Source organism: Dipteris shenzhenensis, chromosome 12 (genome assembly GCF_047967505.1).
Source record: "Dipteris shenzhenensis isolate YYH24624 ecotype China chromosome 12, Dip_SZ_1.0, whole genome shotgun sequence".
NCBI classification, from domain to species: domain Eukaryota; kingdom Viridiplantae; phylum Streptophyta; class Polypodiopsida; order Gleicheniales; family Dipteridaceae; genus Dipteris; species Dipteris shenzhenensis.
Genome location: NC_141607.1, coordinates 23,023,216 through 23,041,281, shown reverse-complemented (window position 1 = coordinate 23,041,281; position 18,066 = coordinate 23,023,216). Strand labels below are relative to the sequence as shown.

At 42.4% G+C, this 18,066-nt stretch overlaps 1 protein-coding gene across 1 annotated transcript; it reads right to left on the bottom strand.

Annotated features, from left to right (window-relative positions):
- Window positions 1-9,607: 9,607 nt before the first annotated feature.
- LOC147895988 (sulfate transporter 1.2-like) lies at window positions 9,608-15,213 on the bottom strand. Its single transcript, XM_087382403.1, has 14 exons — window positions 14,713-15,213; window positions 13,959-14,312; window positions 13,823-13,871; window positions 13,454-13,721; window positions 13,110-13,287; window positions 12,962-13,027; window positions 12,680-12,793; window positions 12,436-12,552; window positions 11,950-12,076; window positions 11,403-11,689; window positions 11,003-11,193; window positions 10,129-10,214; window positions 9,923-9,999; window positions 9,608-9,836 (listed from the first exon to the last, which is right to left on the bottom strand). The coding sequence occupies exons 2-14, from the start codon at window positions 14,301-14,303 to the stop codon at window positions 9,693-9,695; spliced, it is 2,049 nt and encodes a 682-aa protein (XP_087238529.1). The 5' UTR covers window positions 14,304-14,312; window positions 14,713-15,213; the 3' UTR covers window positions 9,608-9,692.
- Window positions 15,214-18,066: the final 2,853 nt, after the last annotated feature.

The window sequence follows — 18,066 nt, the reverse complement described above, 5'->3', positions numbered from 1 at the left end:
CCCCGACGTATCATCTTTATCGCATCGGTGCACTGCATCTCCCTTGAGCATCTCCCTCGAGCCCTGCGTCTCATGGATTCATAGGAGAGTCTTTCAGGCCCACAGTTGGTGCCTGCGCATCGGAAGCTACAACTCCGTTACCAACTCCCATCATAGAAGCTTTGCTGTTTGCATAAGTGTAGGCTTCACATTACAGGCCGGCAGATTGGACTCTTCTTGGGCGGTGGCCGTTCATAGCTTCCTTCACTTCGCTATCTTACCCGGACTGTCTTGACGCGAACAAAAGTCGTGAAAGGCAACTATCCACCCAGGTTCCGTCGTTCCGGTTCCACGTATCCCATCCGGTATCTCGTCACGACAGGGGCCTGACTCGTTGAAGAGTGCTAGAAGCCAAACCATGTTAACAAGAGGGCCCGGGTGACAGCCTCGCCTACACTGGATCAGATCCAGAAATAGTGCGTGGCCAGAAAATTCAACAGGCAGGGAGACTAGTTGGGGAGAGGTTTGCCAAGGAAGAGAGTGAGAGAGAGTGACAGGGGAGAGGGGTGAGAGAGGGAGAGAGAGGGGGTAGATGGTTGCATGAGGAATAATGAAGTCGACAAATGTATTATAGAATTTTCTTAGAGATGGCTGATAATTTCTTAACCTCCAGCCACACCTACATGCTCTCTTAACCCATACTTTAAAATTACCAACTATAGAACTTCTTTTATCAAGAAGGCTATGGAACACAGATGGAGATGAAGAAGTGGCTAAAAGTAGTGGAGGAATGCTATGCTGAGCTTGAGCTTAAGAAACCTTTAGCTATGGCTAGAGTTTGCCCAAGTAAGGTAAACTTTGTTCTCAAAAGTAGTGGAGGAATGCTATGCTGAGCTTGAGCTCAAGAAACCTTTAGCTGTGGCTAGAGTTCGCCTAAGGTAAACTTTGTCCTCATCAACCTCCAATCAAAAGGTTGGATCCTACAAAGTATCAGAAGAAAGATATTTGTCACCAAGGAGTAACCAGTTCAAAGGTATAGGAGCATCTATATGAAGAATTCTCCCTACACTTCCTCTAAGGTGCCTTACTAGTTGAGATTGTTGTTCATCTAGAAGTCTTCTAAAATCCTTCCAGGAGCCCATCGAGGAAGCATGACCTATCTCCCATCTATACCATTGCATGTACGAAGAAGAACCAAAGGGTCTTAGAGATTGGGGGCACTCTCCAGAGAGTAAATATCTACCTAGTGCTATTCATCCAATCTCCACCCGTGGAAGAAGAAGAAGACTATATGCAACGAATGAAAAAGTCCTTACAAGGTTCTTGCCTTGGCATCCCTTGATTACTAGCTTGCATAAAAGAGCTCTATTCTGTGGGTCTTATTAATTCGTCCTTCCAAGTGGGAAGAATGAGCCACCCTAGCTTTAGTGTCTACCAAACCATCCAGACCACTCCAAAGAAAATTCCTTATTGGCCTTATGAGATGAGTAATGGAGTCCCTTTAATGACACCAAAAAGAGCATACAAACCAAGCCATGGCCATCAATACTTGGCTGACGACCACCACCTTGGAAGAGAAGTCAAGTTTAGATGAACTCCAAAAAAGGAGTTTCCTCTTGATATTATCCAACAGAGGGGCAAATTGTTATGAGGGAGAGATGCCCAAACCTCTCCTTTTGATCCAAGTGAATCCAAAACCACCGGTCCCCCAATCCGGAGTATCCTGGTCGTCTCTCGTTGATCCGAAAACCATTGGATTTATTACAATTAATATGTGCACCTGCTGCCAAGTAGACAGATTCAAGGCTTCCTTGAATGAGGTGAGATTGTGTGTATTGTCATCCAAAAAAACGGAAGTATCATCAACCAACTCATTGTCCAAAGTTTCTCATTTTGTCTCAAAGGTAGTCTCAAACTGACAATATCTACCTAAGCTCTCAAAAATAAACTCACCACTTCAACCACCAATATGTAGAGAATTCTCTTTTTGCAACATTGGTTATGCGTAGCTCGTTTTGCAATCCTGGTTATTCATTGCTCGCTTTGCATTGTTGGTTATGCTCTGTGCATTCTACAATTCTAGTGGTATTATTTCTTTTGTTCATGTACTAAAGTTCTTGAGTGCAAAAAAGGTCGCTTTGCTAGGTTTTAAGAGGGGGTTATGTCACGGGGACATAAATTTTTTAGACATGTAAATACCTTTGGCCTCTCATTGATTCGAATTGTAAAAAGGGCTAATCTAGTGTATTAATTCCATGGGCGTATTGACTTCAAATTTGGCTATATTTGTTACATTTCCTTTTGTACCTTGGATTGGATATAAGAAATAATATGTTTGTTCACCAAGCTTGATTTTCCAAGCATTGTCTCGCATGCAGCTTCATAAAGGGCGACTATAATAATCCTTTTTGCCATGAGGAATTTGAACCACAAGGATAGTGTGCTAATTATTCTCCACTTGATAATTGTGGTAGGACATTTTGAAGGATGATTTTACATCACAAAAGTTTGAACATGTCTTCTATGTGATAAATCATGTCTTCAATTACATAGGTTGAAAACTTTTTTGAAATAATATGAACATGTATTAGAATATACAACAAATAGCAAAGTAGAAAATATTGTGATTGTATTTGACTTAAAATTGGGCTATATTATTTACATGTTACTTCTATGGATAGCAAAAATAATATTTTTGGTCACCAAGCTAACTTGAGTACAAAAGAGATCTTCACAGCATTATCCTGCATGCCTCAAGACCTGGTTTTTGCAGTTTGCACACCTTCATGATGTTGAACAAAATTTGAAAGAACTATTATAATAATACTTTTTACCATGGAGATTTTGAACCACCAAAATAGTATTTTTGGAGTCTTTTTCATTACTCCTTATGGAAAGTTTGGGCTATTTCTGTACTCGATACTTGATAATTGTGACGAGACACCTTGTAGGATGATTTTACAATCACAAAACTTTGAACGTGTCTTTTATGTGATAAATCATATCTTCATTTGTAGTGATATAGGTTGGAAACATATTAAAATTGTCAATATAGAAAAATTAGAAAACTATGAGTGGAATATTTTTTGACTTAAAATTGAGCTAGTGTAACAAAGATGCAGAATACTGGATTTTGCTAAGGTCGAACGTAATCTTTTTTTTTTTGTGGACTATACATCCCTTTTAATAAAAAAAGGGGTCTAGCAACTTGATTTGTTTTTTGGTTATTGGTTATTGTGGTATATTAGTTTACAAGGATAACCACTTCTTTTATTGAGCAATATGGACCCTTTATTTACAAAAGGGTTTCATAATCATGGTCTCATTTCATGAACTTCAAGAGTTAGAAAACTTGTTTAGTCAGAAATGAGGATATCCATTTCTTTTCTTAAGCAATATGACCCCTTTATTCACAAAAGGGGTCTGTACACTTGGATTGTTTTCATAAACTTTGACATTAAAAAACTACATTCTTTTCTTAAGCAATATGACCCCTTTATTCACAAAAGGGGTCTGTACACTTGGATTGTTTTCATAAACTTTGACATTAAAAAACTACATTCTGATCCAATTTGCTCAAATGCTCAGATGGTTTTGCTCAAAAATTGGAAATCCCCCCTATGAAGACTGGTTCTAAATCAAAGGTTTGAGAAAATAACATTCTGCAATCTCATTTCCGTTCACACACAAGCGATTTTTAATGAATTTACCTGCTACAACCAGTTTCCCACATAACTGTGTAGCCTTCTCTTGCTTGTAGACATGAAGTTGCAAAAATTTAATGGGCTGCACCCAATAAAAGCAATCATCAAGCTTGGTTTTTTGTGAGGCAAGTGGAGGCTTATAAAAAAACCAGTTTCTTTTAAATTTGCGACCCAACAGCTCCGCATGAACATTATTTCCATTTCCAGTACAAATTATGCTATTCAAGCCTCACGTGGGAACAAGCACTTACAGCATGTGAACCAAGCTAGCCTATGGCACCAGCTGCACATTTTTTGCTGGTGTGTGCAAAGGACTTGGCGCTCTCTATTTTTCTTTTTGGCATGCCAAAAAGAAAAGCCACAAAGTTTATTTTGGGTTCTTAAATGAAGGCAATGATGGAAGGATAAAGTGAGAGGGAATTTAAGGGTTGTGATAATGTTCAAGGTGAGGTGGTCACATCTCCTTTGGAAAGACTAGTGAAATTTTCAAGGCGGTAGTGATTCTCCGTGTGTCCATTCACCAAGGACTAATGTCATTGAATTGCCTCGTTAGAAGTTGGGTCTATTGACCAAGGACTTTTGCACTTTGCAACAAGGCCAAGCCCACAGCTCTCTTAAAGGTTTCTGCCATTGACGTGACTCCTTCCATCAGCTCCCTCACCCATAATACTTGTTTCCCTCGACTTATCATCTTCCTCGCATCGTTGCACTGCATCTCCCTTGAGCCCTGCTTCTCATGGATTCATAGGAGAGGCTTTCAGGCCCACAGTTGGTGGCTGCCCATCGGAAGCTTATCCTTATAACAACTCCGTTGCCAACTCCCATCATAGAAGCTGTTTGCATAACAGGCTGGCAGATTGACTCTTCTTGGGTGGTGGCAGTTCGTCAATCCTCATAGCTGCCTGCACTTCGCCATCTTACCCGGACTGTCTTGACACGCACAAAAGTCGTGGAATGCAACTATCCACCCAGGTTCCGTCGTTCCACGTATCCCATCCGGTATCTCGTCACGACAGGGGCCTGGCTCGTTGAAGAGTGCTAGAAGCCAAACCATGTTAACAAGAGGGCCTGGGTGAAAGCCTCGCCTACACTGGATCAGATCCAGAAATAGTGCGTGGCCAGAAAAAATTCAACAGGCAGGGAGACTAGTTGGGGAGAGGTTTGCCAAGGAAGAGAGTGACAGGGGAGAGAGGTGAGAGAGGGAGAGAGACGGGGAGGAAGATAATAGGTGGGCAGATGGTTGCCAAAAGATAAATGTATAGAATTTTCTTAGAGATGGCTGAAAATTTCTTGACCTCCAGCTGCAGCTACATGCTCTCTTAACCCATACTTTAAAATTACCAACTATAGAACTTCTTTTATTACTAGCTATAGTTCGAGATCAAGGTCTAGTTGAGGTGGGATGAACAAAGGCACTCGAGCTAGCTGGAAGAAGGCTATGGAGTACAGATGGAAATGAAGAAGTGGAGGAATGCTATGATGAGCTTGAGCTCAAGAAACCTTAAGCTGTGACTAGAGGTATGTTCTCAAAAGTAGTGGAGGAATGCTATGCTGAGCTTGAGCTCAAGAAACCTTTAGCTTTGGCTAGAATTTGCCCAAGTAAGGTAAACTCTGTCCTCAGCAACCTCCAGTCAAAAGGTTGGATCCTACAAAGTATCAGAAGAAGATATTTGTCACCAAGGACTAACCAGTTCGAAGGTATAGCGGCATCTATTTGAAGAATTCTCCCTACACTTCCTCTGAGGTGCCTTACTAGTTGAGATTGTTGTTCATCTAGAAGTCTAAGAAAATCCTTCCAAAGGCACTAGTTGAGATTGTTGTTCATCTAGAAGTCTTCTAAAATCCTTCCAGGAGCCCATCGAGGAAGCAAGTATTGTTGGCATCTATTTGAAGAATTCTCCCTACACTTCCTCTGAGGTGCCTTACTAGTTGAGATTGTTGTTCATCTAGAAGTCTTCGAAAATCCTTCCAAAGGCACTAGTTGAGATTGTTGTTCATCTAGAAGTCTTCTAAAATCCTTCCAAGAGCCCATCGAGGAAGCAAGTATTGTTGGCCATGGAGCCCATCGAGGAAGCAAGTATTGCTGGCCATGGCTTGGTTTGTATGCTCTTTTTTGTGTCATTAACAGGACTGCATTACTCAGCTCATAAGGCCAATAAGGAATTTTATTTGGAGTGGTCTAGATGGTTTGGCAGACACCAGAGCTACGGTGGCTCATTCTTCCCACTTGGGAAGGACGAATTAATAAGACTTGCAAAACATAGCTCTTTTATGCAAGCTGGTAGTCAAGGGATGCCAAGTCAGGAACCTTGGAAGGACTTTTCCATTCGTTGCATATAGCCTTGTTCTTCTTCCACGGGTGGAGATTGGATGGATAGCACTAGGTAGATATTTACTCTCCGAAGAGTGCTCCCAATCTCTCAGACCCTTGGGTTCTTCTTTGTACATGCAATGGTATAGATGGGAGACAGGTCTCCACCACCTTGGAAGCGAAGTCAAGTTTAGATGAACTCCAAAAAAGGAGTTTCCTCCTGATGTTCTCCAACACAGGGGCAAACTGTTGTGAGGGAGAGATGCCCAAACCGCTCCTTTGGATCCAAGTAAATCCAAAACCAGTCCCCCAGTCCGGAGCATCTTGGTCGTTGATCCATAAACCATTGAATTTATTCCAATTAATATGTGCACCTACTGCCAAACAGATAGATTCAAGGTTTCTTGAATGAGGTGAGATTGTGTGTATTGTCATCCAAAAAAACGGCAGTATCATCCGCCAACTCACTGTCCAAAAGTTTCTCATTTTGTGTCAAAGTTAGTCTCAGCCCGACAATATCTGCCCGAGCTCTCAAAAATAAACTCATCGCTTCAGCAACAAATACGTAGAGAAAAGGAGCAAGGGGGCAATCCTGACGAAACCTTTCTCCCTTTAGGAGGTCCCTATAATCCGTGCATTTGAGAATCCAAACCGTAGGAGGGTACCCTCATCGTCTCCTTCCTCGCCTCCCCCTTCTTTGCCTCCCCTCTAGCCCTCTGCTTGACCCCTCGCACCCCTTGTGCCTCCTCCATGCCTCTCCTCACCTCTTCTTCCGCGCCCCCCCCCCTACCCCCGGCCACCCTGGCTCTTTGTGCATCCCTTAGGGGCTTCTTGCAGCTCTCAAGCTGCACCTAGGCTGCGCCAAAGGCGTGCCTAGCAGCACGGCTGCTTGCACAGCCTTTGTAGCCGAGTGGGTGCCCAGGGCACCCGGGTCCTTGCACTTGAGCTCCGTCTTCCTCACCAGCCCAATTTGGTAGGAGGTTTTTTTAGGCAAGGGTGGCCTCTTCAAGGTTTCCTTTCCTTTGCAAATGGATCAAGACCACAGCCCCCTCGGGCTGTTCACTCCCTCCCAAGGGGTTTTCTCTTGATTCAGAAGCCCGTCCAAAGGACCTTCCGGTGCTCAAAGAAGCCTCCAGTAGGAGTTTTTTGTTCTTTGGTTCTCTGGAGATCTTTCTCTCTCTTTTCTTGTCACGGGGAGGTGAATTTTCTAGACCTGTGAATACCTTTGGACTCTCATTGATTATAATTGTAAAAGGGCTAATCTACTGTATTGATTCCATAAGCCTAGGCAAGGAGCTGAAGGGCAGAGAGGGCTAAAAATCCCACTACTAAAATAAGCTCCAAGGGCCATGTTTGGCAAGCTGGCTTGGGAAGTAAGCAAAAAGTTGAAATTCACATGGAGTCAGTTTTCTGGACCAAAGGAAGGCAAAGAGAGGCAAGTCATAGGCTAGGAAAGAGTCCCAGGGCTGTTCTAACAAATTGCCTTGCTGAGTTTTGACTACCAGAGCAATATATGTGCTAGAGCAATATATGTGCTGTTTGAGGGCTGCTAGGGCTACCAGAAGCTCCAAAACGAATTCATTTTTGTGCCAAGAACCTCCATAAGAAGTCATTTTTGTGCCATGAGCCTCAAGAAGAATTCGTTTTTGTGCCAGGGATCCTCCATAAGAAATCACTTTTCAGCCTTGGAGAATTGCCTACCGCCATGGGCCTCCAGAATTGCACCGCCTACCGCCAGGGAGTCCCCATATTGATTTGTTTTCATCCAGGGCCAGTTGTCGGGTCTGGTGTTGCGTGCTAACTTTGGGCAGCAAAGAGTGTTGCTTCCAAAATTCCCTATCAAACAGTTTGCATGGAGAGTCGCCTTCTTTTCTTTGTCAGCTAGAGTATCCCCATGAGGGCAGCAAAGGTTTGGCACTAGTGACAACGACAGCCTGTGAGAGCTGTGTGGCTGAGTCGGGCTGCTAGTAGCAGCTCCTGACTGTGTGCAATCTTTATGTTTTTGAGGGATTGATGCTTGGACAGCCAGGAAGAGGGTGATTCTGCCTTGTAGGTGTTCATGGGATTTTTGGAACTGTTGGCCATGGATTCTGCACTTGATTTGGATGCCTTTCTGAGCCAGGGATTTGTTCAGTAGCAGGTTGCTTGTGCCTGCCAGTGTTGAGATTCAGTTGGGCTATGTTTTACAGATGTGAGGCCATTTAGCCTTGCTGTAATTTTGCCTTTTGAATAAAGAAATAAAGAAATATCAAAAGAGGGCCAAGGCTTGGGGCCAATCGGGTGTCCGGTTTATGAGTAGGAGCAATCTAGCTCCTCGTTGTGGATTCTAGGTTCTCTTTGTGTTGTTGAAAGTATTCTCAAAGTGGCTGAAATTGTACTTGCTGGTTGATATTTATTCACCACCCTTTAGTTTATCTAAAGGCTGGTTTCATCGGTTCCATTGCCAAGATATCACCATCTTCCTCAAGAGGTGAGCCTGTGGTGGTTGCTGGGGCAAGTACTATCTGCTAGAAGTTATTTGCAGCCAAGAGAATCATGGAAAGTGATTGGGAGGAGAAGTCGCAGTCTTCTAAGGAAGAGCAATCCTGGCTTGGTGTGGAAAAAGAGGCTAGAGATGAGGAGAATGCAGATGCCATGTTTAAAGCACAGTTAGTAAGTGCTGTGGGAACTCTAGCTCACAGCTCACTCAAGATGCACGGTTTGGAAAGTTTCTAAGTGCTCCTCCGAAGCCTAAGAAGAAGAAGAAAACTCACGGGCAGCAGCCTAGTGATATGCCGTCAATTATGCATCATGCGCTAGATGTTCCCATGCCACAGTCTGCTTTTGGCCCTGCTGCTAGTTTAAACGGTCAAGAAAATCATTTTCAGTTTATGAGTCAGGTGCAGCAAGTGTCTCCTCAATCTTCTATGCATTAAGGATATTTTGGAGGATCCACAAGTGTCAGGCTCAGCAGAGAGCGGGTCTCGAGCATTACTTGATGCTCAAGAGGGGTAGCACCTCCACTTCCTCGATATAGATAGCTTCACTTATCTAGAAGTCACTTGGTGACACTTCATGTTTCACCTGACGTACCACTTGTTGACAATATATTTGCCATGGTACTTCTATGATCAATGTACTAGTCATTGTTGTTATGCATTGGTATATGGTTTGTATCTCGAGCTCTACATAATCATATATGCATTGCTGGTTATACATTACTCGTTCTATAATGTTGGTTATGCATTGCTCGTTTTGCAATGTTGGTTATGCATTGCTCATTCTGCAATGTTGGTTATGCATTGCTTGTTCTGCAATGCTAGTTATTCATCCTTGTTAGGAAATGTTAGTTATTGCACTGCTCGTTATGCATTGCTCGTTTTGCAATGTTAGTTATGTGTTTTAAATTCTAACAATTGTCGTGCAATGTTATGTCAAAACATCTCTACCGCATTCAAAAATGAAATCTTGTCTTGTTCCATGTAACAGGCGTGCTAAATCTTTATGACAGTAACTTAAATAAAATATTTAGCATGAAGAAACACACAACTTTTTCCGATCTCACGCCAAATTATTGTAAAACTAGCATACCTAACAAATGAAATGAATATACTAAAAGAAAAGATTTCATTGGGCTTGATTTTTGTTGGAATGACATTATTGTAGACACAAAACTGCATTGAGAGCAATACATAACTATGACTAATCATATGATTTGATCAGACGTTGATTTTGAGTAGTCTTGAGCAAACTTGAACAGCCTCACCCACTGTTAAGAAGAACCATTCTTGTCCTAACTGATCCATAAATCCTGAATCATTCAGTCTCTGAATCACTCCAGTTCCAGGGTTTGCAATCGCTAACTGCAAACCGAAAGTGTAAATTGTGAGCAGCTAGTAATCAGAGCCTGGTGCCCAAATATAAGAGTGTACAAATGAACATTCCTGACCTGTATATGTTTCTTTCTCAACGTCCTGTGCAGATCCTCAAAGGCATGAATGCCAGTTGTATCAATGTTCGTCACGGCTGAATAAAAGAAATGTATGATGGGTCAATGTCAATGGTCAACAATCAAGCAAAGTTGAACAATCTAAACCTAGAAGTGAAAATAGACCTAACGTAGGGTGATCAAGGCGTGTACTGGAGAAGACTTACGAGACATTTCAATGATGGTGTATTGCAGTGGAACAGCATTTTCCTTTTTAATTCTGTCACCTTCATCATCCATCCACCTCAAAATTCTGCAACGGCACAAAGTGTTTATTGATGGTTTCCACTAAAGTAAACTAGGTCAAAAAATTATTTTTGAAAATCATAACAAAGGAGGGCCCTTGTGCATAAGAACATGGGAATAAAGTGTGAAAAACAGAAAACGAGAAATCCACTCTACATATATCATGAAGAAAGTTTCAGCAATGTGTTTAATTTATTCTTGTCCTAAAGTCATAGATGTGTGTAGAGATGTGACTATTGCTATAACTCTTAGAGTGCACTCAGGAATGGAACAAAACAAAATATTTGCAATCAAATAATTCTAACTGTAAATTACAATAACGCTTAAAATCATGTCCCGTGTTGAAAACTGACTTTAAAACATGTAAGCATCTCTGTTCAAATAGAATTCTAGATTAAAAGGTGCATTAATTCTTTTTTTTCAAATTGAACAAAAAAGTCGCTACCCACATCAATGGTTTCAAACTATGGACTGGCAGAGAATAATACTTCAATCTCTAAAGGAGGTGCTAGATGTTTAGACTTTCCCCAAACCTATAGCAACTATCCCAAACCAATCAGATCATAGTGCATTGTGCACTAGAGTAGACACAAGTTGAGTAACCAAAATATCAATGTACTCAAAAGAAAGCATGGATACTGTCCAGTTTGACACAAATGCAGTCCAAAAATTATACTGCAAAGGAGAACCTGTAAGCGAATGAGATGCCCCAATTCAAAAATATGCAAGGCAAGGGACAGCTCACAATTCTGATTAGCATTTCTATCTCACCATGAATGGGAAATCGACCGTTACCTCTCCCGTATGTAGTTTGAATTGGAAAAATAGATAGCGGCATCAATGCGCACGACCACAATTCCAGGCACCCTGCTTGCATCTGGGTATTGTTGAACATTTCTATAAATATTTGTCCCTGGAATATTGCCCAGAAGGGCTGTGTGAGGCCTTGTTACATGCAGTAAAATCTTTGCCATGGAGATAGCAACCTAGAAGAAAATCCAACACAAATACAGTAAAAAGATAGCAAAGTGAAGGCTTCCAAGATTGGTACTTGCAGGCAACTCATTTGAGGTGTTCAACCTTGAATAGACAGTACAATTGACTGTTTCAATTAGATCGGACATATAAGCATGCAATGATGGTTAAAGGAAAGTTGATGCAAAGACAGGCGTTGGGTTGGGAGAAAAGGCTATACCGCAATCAGAAGACCAATTTCAACTGAAATAAAGAAGACTCCAATAAAAGCACCCAGGCATGCAACGAAGTCCAGTTTGTCAATCTTCCAGATCAAAATTGCTGCCTTGATGTCGACTAAATTTATTACTGCATTGATGATGATGGAAGCCAAGATGCAGTTTGGAGTGTTGTGGAAAAGGGGGGTTGCCACTGCCAAAACAATCAGAACCATTGCTGACATGACCATGTTTGCAACTGGTGTCCTGCACCCTGCATTGAAGTTGACTGCTGATCGAGAAAAGGAACCTGGTCACACACAGTCCAAACATTACATTTTTCCAAGTCAACATAATTATATCTCAATGTGACGGATAAAACTTTTAGAAAGTCGTTAACATAAAATTCTCGTTAGACCAACTAAGATCTAGTGAACCTTCCAGAACCATCATTGATTTCTATTTGAGATTGCAGCTGGAATATTGGAGATTGAGATATGGACACAATAAATTGAACCCTTCCTGCCACATTTACTGCATCATGTCTTCAGGATTGAGAAAAATACTCACCAGTTGCAACGTAGCAAGAGGTGGATGATCCAACCAAGTTCATGACACCGAAAGCTATCATCTCTTTGTTACCATCGATGTGGTAGTCCTTCAAAGCTGCAAATGTGCGCCCTATCGCAATGGCTTCCTGTAAACCATTACAAAATCGTAGTGTTGTAACTGTTTATGTATAAAAGCATTTGAGAGAGAGAGAGAGAGAGTTTTACTATGAGGGGGAAATGAAGGAGTATGTATCCCCAAAACCGTCATTCGTTCTTCTAATAAAAAAGGGAACAAGATGTGACCCGCAAATTCACACACACACGAGAAAAATGGATTGAAGAATTGGAATTGCTAACTACTGTAAGTCAGAATAATGGACGAGCAACGACGTGACAATGAAGAGAGAATGGACTGCAAAAGCTCTGACTGTTTTAAATATTTGCTCAGTTCATCAGTTCAAGAGCACAAAACAATTAAATAAGAAAATGGTGAAAACATACGTACTGTCAGAGCTATGAGGGCTGCCTCAAAGCCAACGATGACAGCATGTTTAAGAATGTACCCGTGGAACATTAAGCGCCCTACTGAGGAGGGGTTGATATGCCCATCAAGTTTACCAACCTGCAGAGCATGGCATGCGTCTATTAAAAGCTCAACCAGATGCAAAGAGCAACACGCTCTGTATGAACTATAGAAATAGGAAACCCTCTTATAAACGTTGGGTCTTGGGTCAGGATTAGAATCATACAATTGCTACTCCGTTCTTATTGACGTGAGTCACTGTGACAAAAATAGTTGAAAGGATAACACTCAAAAGAGGGGCAATGGCTGGTAACCAGAAAAGCCGAGGCCGCTTCTTGCCCTGCGTCACACATTTCATAAGACAAAATTACCTAAATTAAAAAAAGGTGTGTGCGCTCAGTGTAGAGACCAGTTTACTTGAAATTGCACTATGAGAAGATGTGCACTATTACAGTTTGAAATTTACTGATCTTAATTAAATCAAGCTTACAGATGTGAAACGACTTACGATGTATTTTGCAGTAAGGAGGAAGGCAAGGAAAAATAAGCCAATCAAAATTGTCTCCCAATTCCACTGCAAAAGTCACAATGCATCCATGTCATTCACAGCACAGCATTTAGCTACAATTATTGCATTATTGCAACTCTGCCCATACCTCATGAGTATGCTGCCACACAGAACGCATGACAGAAATGATGTCCGTCTTCCTAGTAAAAGAGGCCGTAGAAATCCCAAGCAGCCCTTTCAGCTGCTGGAGGCCGATGGTGATGGCTGCCCCGGCCATAAAACCGACTATGGCCGCATGAGAGAGAAAATCAATAAGGAACCCAAGCCTGCCGAAAAGTCCCACCGAATCAGTCTCCTTATTCTAAGAAGAAACTGAAAAGCAAAACAAAGGAAAAGTACATGATCTCCTGAAAATTTTACTTGAAAAATGAAGCCAGCCTAGCAACAAACCATGCAAATCAGCTCATCGTGAGAATAGAAAGATGGGAAGACCTAAGGAGGCCGAGAGAAGCCTGAAATATCCCAGCAAAGAAAGTTGCGGTGAAGATAAGCGCTAGATAACTCTCTCTATAAGCTAAACAATCATTATTGATAAATTTTGTCGATGTTGTGTCACACTTTGCAGTCGCAGAGGCTGGAAGGGGCAATGCATTGCTCGATAATGTGCCCAACAATATGGACACCACAGCAACTGGTCCGATCGCGATATCCCTTGAAACTCCGAAGATGGAATATATCAAGGGCGGCACAAAACTAGTATCTGCAATCAGCCCAAGGTAGGAGATTTGGAGGATTATCAAACTCTTCTCCCCAATGAATTCACACATGGAAACAAAACCAAGATCAGGTATACAATCTTACAAAGGCCGTAAATGGGAGGTAGACCGGCAAGCTTGGAATAACCAATATCCTGAGCCACGCAAATTTCCAAAACGTCACGACGGAAAAGCAAAGATATAAGATCTCAAGCAGAAATTGTAGTTCAAACGAAGAGAACCTGTGGAATCGAAAGGCTTCCAATGGTGAGGCCAGCGATAAGGTCATGCTTGAAAGTAGTGAAGTTGTATCCCTTTCCCCATTCGAGGATGGGAAAGAGATATGTCAATCCCAATGTTAATTTGCGAGGACCTGGCTGGTTCTTGAAAGGGCGCAACGGATCGTCAGGGAAAAATGTCTCCTTAACAGCGTCCTCAAAACCTTTGACGAGTGTTGCTCGCTGTGGGATGCCAACTCGGTGCACAGACAAATTATCATTCTCAGTTTGTTTGATGGAGGAAGCCTTGGTGTGATCTAATTCGTCCGGTAGTAGCGAGCCAGAATCAAGGTCCACTTTATTGCTCATGCTTCAATCCTGTTGTCATCAAAAGAAATGGGCTTCCGATCTCAGACAGCTCTTATTCGTATAAATTAGCTGAATAAAACACGGAAATTCAGAAGTTGGTTCCGTTTCTTCTTCAGCTCTCGATCGGAAGTAGTTCCGAAACTTCGTTCACTAAGGTGCTGTCAAATTTATGCATGTTGGACGACGACCGACTAGTTTCCAAGCTCCCAATCTGTGGTACGTTTTCAATGATGGTTAAAATGTACGAGGAGTACCCAGAGCACAATTTGCTTGAACAGGCAGGAAATGTTTGGTACAAAAACTTTCGTTTCCAAGGCTACGTCGTCACACCAAAATAGATAATTGCATCTCATGCATCGAAAATGTTTGAAATCCAACTGGAATACTTGCAGGTAGAGCTTCCGATTACCTTGAAGCTGCAACTTTCGGCTGGACAGCAGCCCAGGTTGGACGAAGATTGGAGCAGCTGCAGGCAATCTGTCAAGAAGGTACAAGACTCGTTTTTTGGGAATCAACGGCGCCTTCGTGCCCAGAGGACGAAGATGGACGCAATGTCATAGTGATGCAGGAGATCAAGCGGTGTATGGGGCCGAAAAGTGGAAAGATTGAGGACGAAAAGTTGTTCGCGTACGAACATGTCGGGTTGTTTCTTGACGGAATTGTGGGTTGCGATCACTTCTTGGGTGACGGAATTGCTGGGTCCTTCAAGCTCGATAATTATGGACCACGGAAATCCGGACGAATGACGGAAAACCGGAGTTCCGACGACGGATTGGCTGTGAAACAACTGTACTGCGGGGGACGGGGAAAATCGACTCTTTGACAAAACTCTCCGTAAAAACGTCACGGGTGACGGGATTGAAGAAATTGTGGCGGGACGGAAAGCCGTGTGGAAGACGGAATTTCAGCGGGGGAGGCAGAACATGATCGATTGATCGACGAAGCTCCGCAACATATTTATAGGCATTTGGAGCTAGCGCTCGTGACGGTAGCCGGAGATTTATGACGTAGTGACGTCCGGAATGTCGACTCCTCGACCTCCACAAGGGTCAGAAGTTGATACCGGACGGAAGATTCTGATTCCGGCAACGGAATTGTGACTGCCAAACTACCTCGACTTATCCGCCCGCCCCCCCCCCCCCCCAAAAAAAAAAGCCTTTGTTTCTCAACTTTTTCTCTTGCTAGCTCCTACTCTAGAGTACAGGCCTGTTCACGCGAAAGGGTTGGTTTACTAGAAACTTTTGCTAGCTCCTATTCCAGAGTATGGGCCCGAGTAGCAACTCGAACTTCTACCGTGCGTGAACGCAAATTTAATTTTGGCTTCCCCCTGTGCCCCCCAAAAAAAGGTGAAAGATATTCAATCATTCACAAGGCCTGCCTGAGATCCAAAAAAGTGAAAAAGAAGATGAATTGGATGTGCAGTGGAGATGGTGCGCGGAAAAGGGGGTGAAAACTACAAGAGATAATGAATTGAGAGAGAGAGAGAGAGAGAGAGAGAGAGAGAGAGGGAGGATTTCCAGGGAAGGAAATAGCAAGGGAAACTTGGACCGATCATAAAAAGGCAAAGAATTTTTGAAATCGAAATCCCAATTTCGCTTCTTAGAAATGGAAATCTCCAATAAGCTCTCACCTCATTCAAACCACCGCACTTCGCGTGAATAGGCTCTTAACGAGAATGTTGAGGCACATACTGAGCCATTCTCTGAGAATTTCACCTTTCTGGTTGGCAGAAGCTCTCGTTAACATCAAGAATTCGGGTGAAGTTCGGGAGGGAGCCACTCTATTGCTTTTGCTTTGCTGCAATGAGCCTAAAACTCCAGATATATTTCAAGCGTTAGCTTTTGCTTTCACGTTAGTAATCCGCCATTTCAAAATTTCCAATTACCTAAAAATTGAACTTCCCAACCTTTGTGCAATCATTCCAAGAGCTCCCATTACCATCTCAATACCATAGAATAAGAGTGAAACGGGCGTTTTTCATTTTTGAGACATTGTAGCCAATGAAAGCACCAACTTTGTCCTTAAATGTAGCTACTATTGTCAAAAAAATTTGAGAGCGACAAAATTCATCTATTCTCACGTAACTTTCGATTTCACACGTATAAAATTCTCCAACCTTCATTGGGCATCATCCGAATGGGCTCATGTCATGGGTGGGCATTGGGAAATGCATATTTATAAATTTTCTTAGAACTCTCGATATTGGACGAACCTACTGAAATGCGAATGGGAACTCAAAACATGGTCAAGAATACCGAAAGTGAGCCCCATTTCCCTTTGGTGAAGTTCACTTCGAAGTTAGCCCTGATGCCTGATATTAGAGTATTCTTCCTCGAACCCTGAACTCTTGCTTCTGCCCTTCATGGAAGAACCCCTTCATATCATGGAACTTTCATATCTGGCCTCAAACTCTCATATTTGTCATTCATGAAAAACGCCCATTGCTCTAAGGCATAAGTCGCCCTTTGAGGGGATCCTTTGAGAGAGAGCATCCTTGCGCTCACCATTGCTTTCCAATCGACAATTGTTGATGTTTTTGCCATTGTTTCTAATAAAGAGGCTCTCTAAGAATATGGTTTTCGTGTGAGAGGCCAAGCAGTAACTGGTTCTTCGATTTTTCAATTGGTTGGCCAACAAGGCTATAACCTTTCCTTGAAGGGAAACATGAAACCTAAATTTTATGGATATTTACAGAGAGCCCTGTGGAGAGCTTAATTCTCTTTTGGAATAGTTTGGAATGCAATTACGATTGATGTCCAATTGCCCAAGGATGTTTGCAAAGGAAGGAATCAGTAACTACCACACTACAGTAAGCTTTGTAATGCACCATGAACTTCTTCTTCTCCCCCCCCCCCTGTCTCTCTCTCTCTCTCTCTCTCTCTCTCTCTCTCTCTTAGTAAAGCTATATTTCCAAAAGATTATCTTACAAATGGGCACATGGCCGCCATGTGATGTCTAAGTTTTCCCTCCCTAAGAAGTCCAAACCACTGTGGTAGCTTGGAGCACCCATCCAATATATACCTATGTCATTCTCCACTAGATGGATTGACCTTAAAGAAGAGACTTGGCACAAATAGTAGCCCTTTTGATACGACCTAAGTGAGATTTAATACGACTTTCACATCAAGTATGGGTTGACCTTAAGGAAGAAACTTGCCACAACAGTAGCATTTTGATATCGTTAACGATCTATGTGAGATCCAATACCAACTTTTACAGCAAGTATGAAAGACTTCCTTATCAAACCAAATATGTCACAAATGTTACGTCAGCCATAATCCCGAGAGTGTGGATATGGTAAAGTGGGAAGCCAGAGGGCTTGACAGTGCCACGGTGGACACGTGGGATTAATGCTTAGCATTATAGAAGGATGCCAAGAGGGGTCAAAAGACTAAGGTCCTTTGAAAGGACACTTGGCATAAAAGGGGATCCACATGTCGTGCAGTGGGCTAGGAGGGAGGATTCTAGAGGGAGCCAAAAAAGAAAGGAGGTTTGGGGGGGGAGAGGACAAGAGAGATGTAGAAAAGACTCCAGAAAGAATCTATGGTTGGGTGGACTAGCGAAGAGAAGCCCTCTTGTTTAGGTCACGTATCATTTAGCCCTCTTGTTCAGGTCTCGTATCATTGGTGTCCCTAAGACATCATTTTGTACTAGGTATGGGCATTATCAATTTAAAGTAATGCCATTTGGATCAACAAATGCTCCAGCAACTTTCATGACACTTATGAATAGTGTCTTAGGGCCATATCTGCGAAAATTTGAT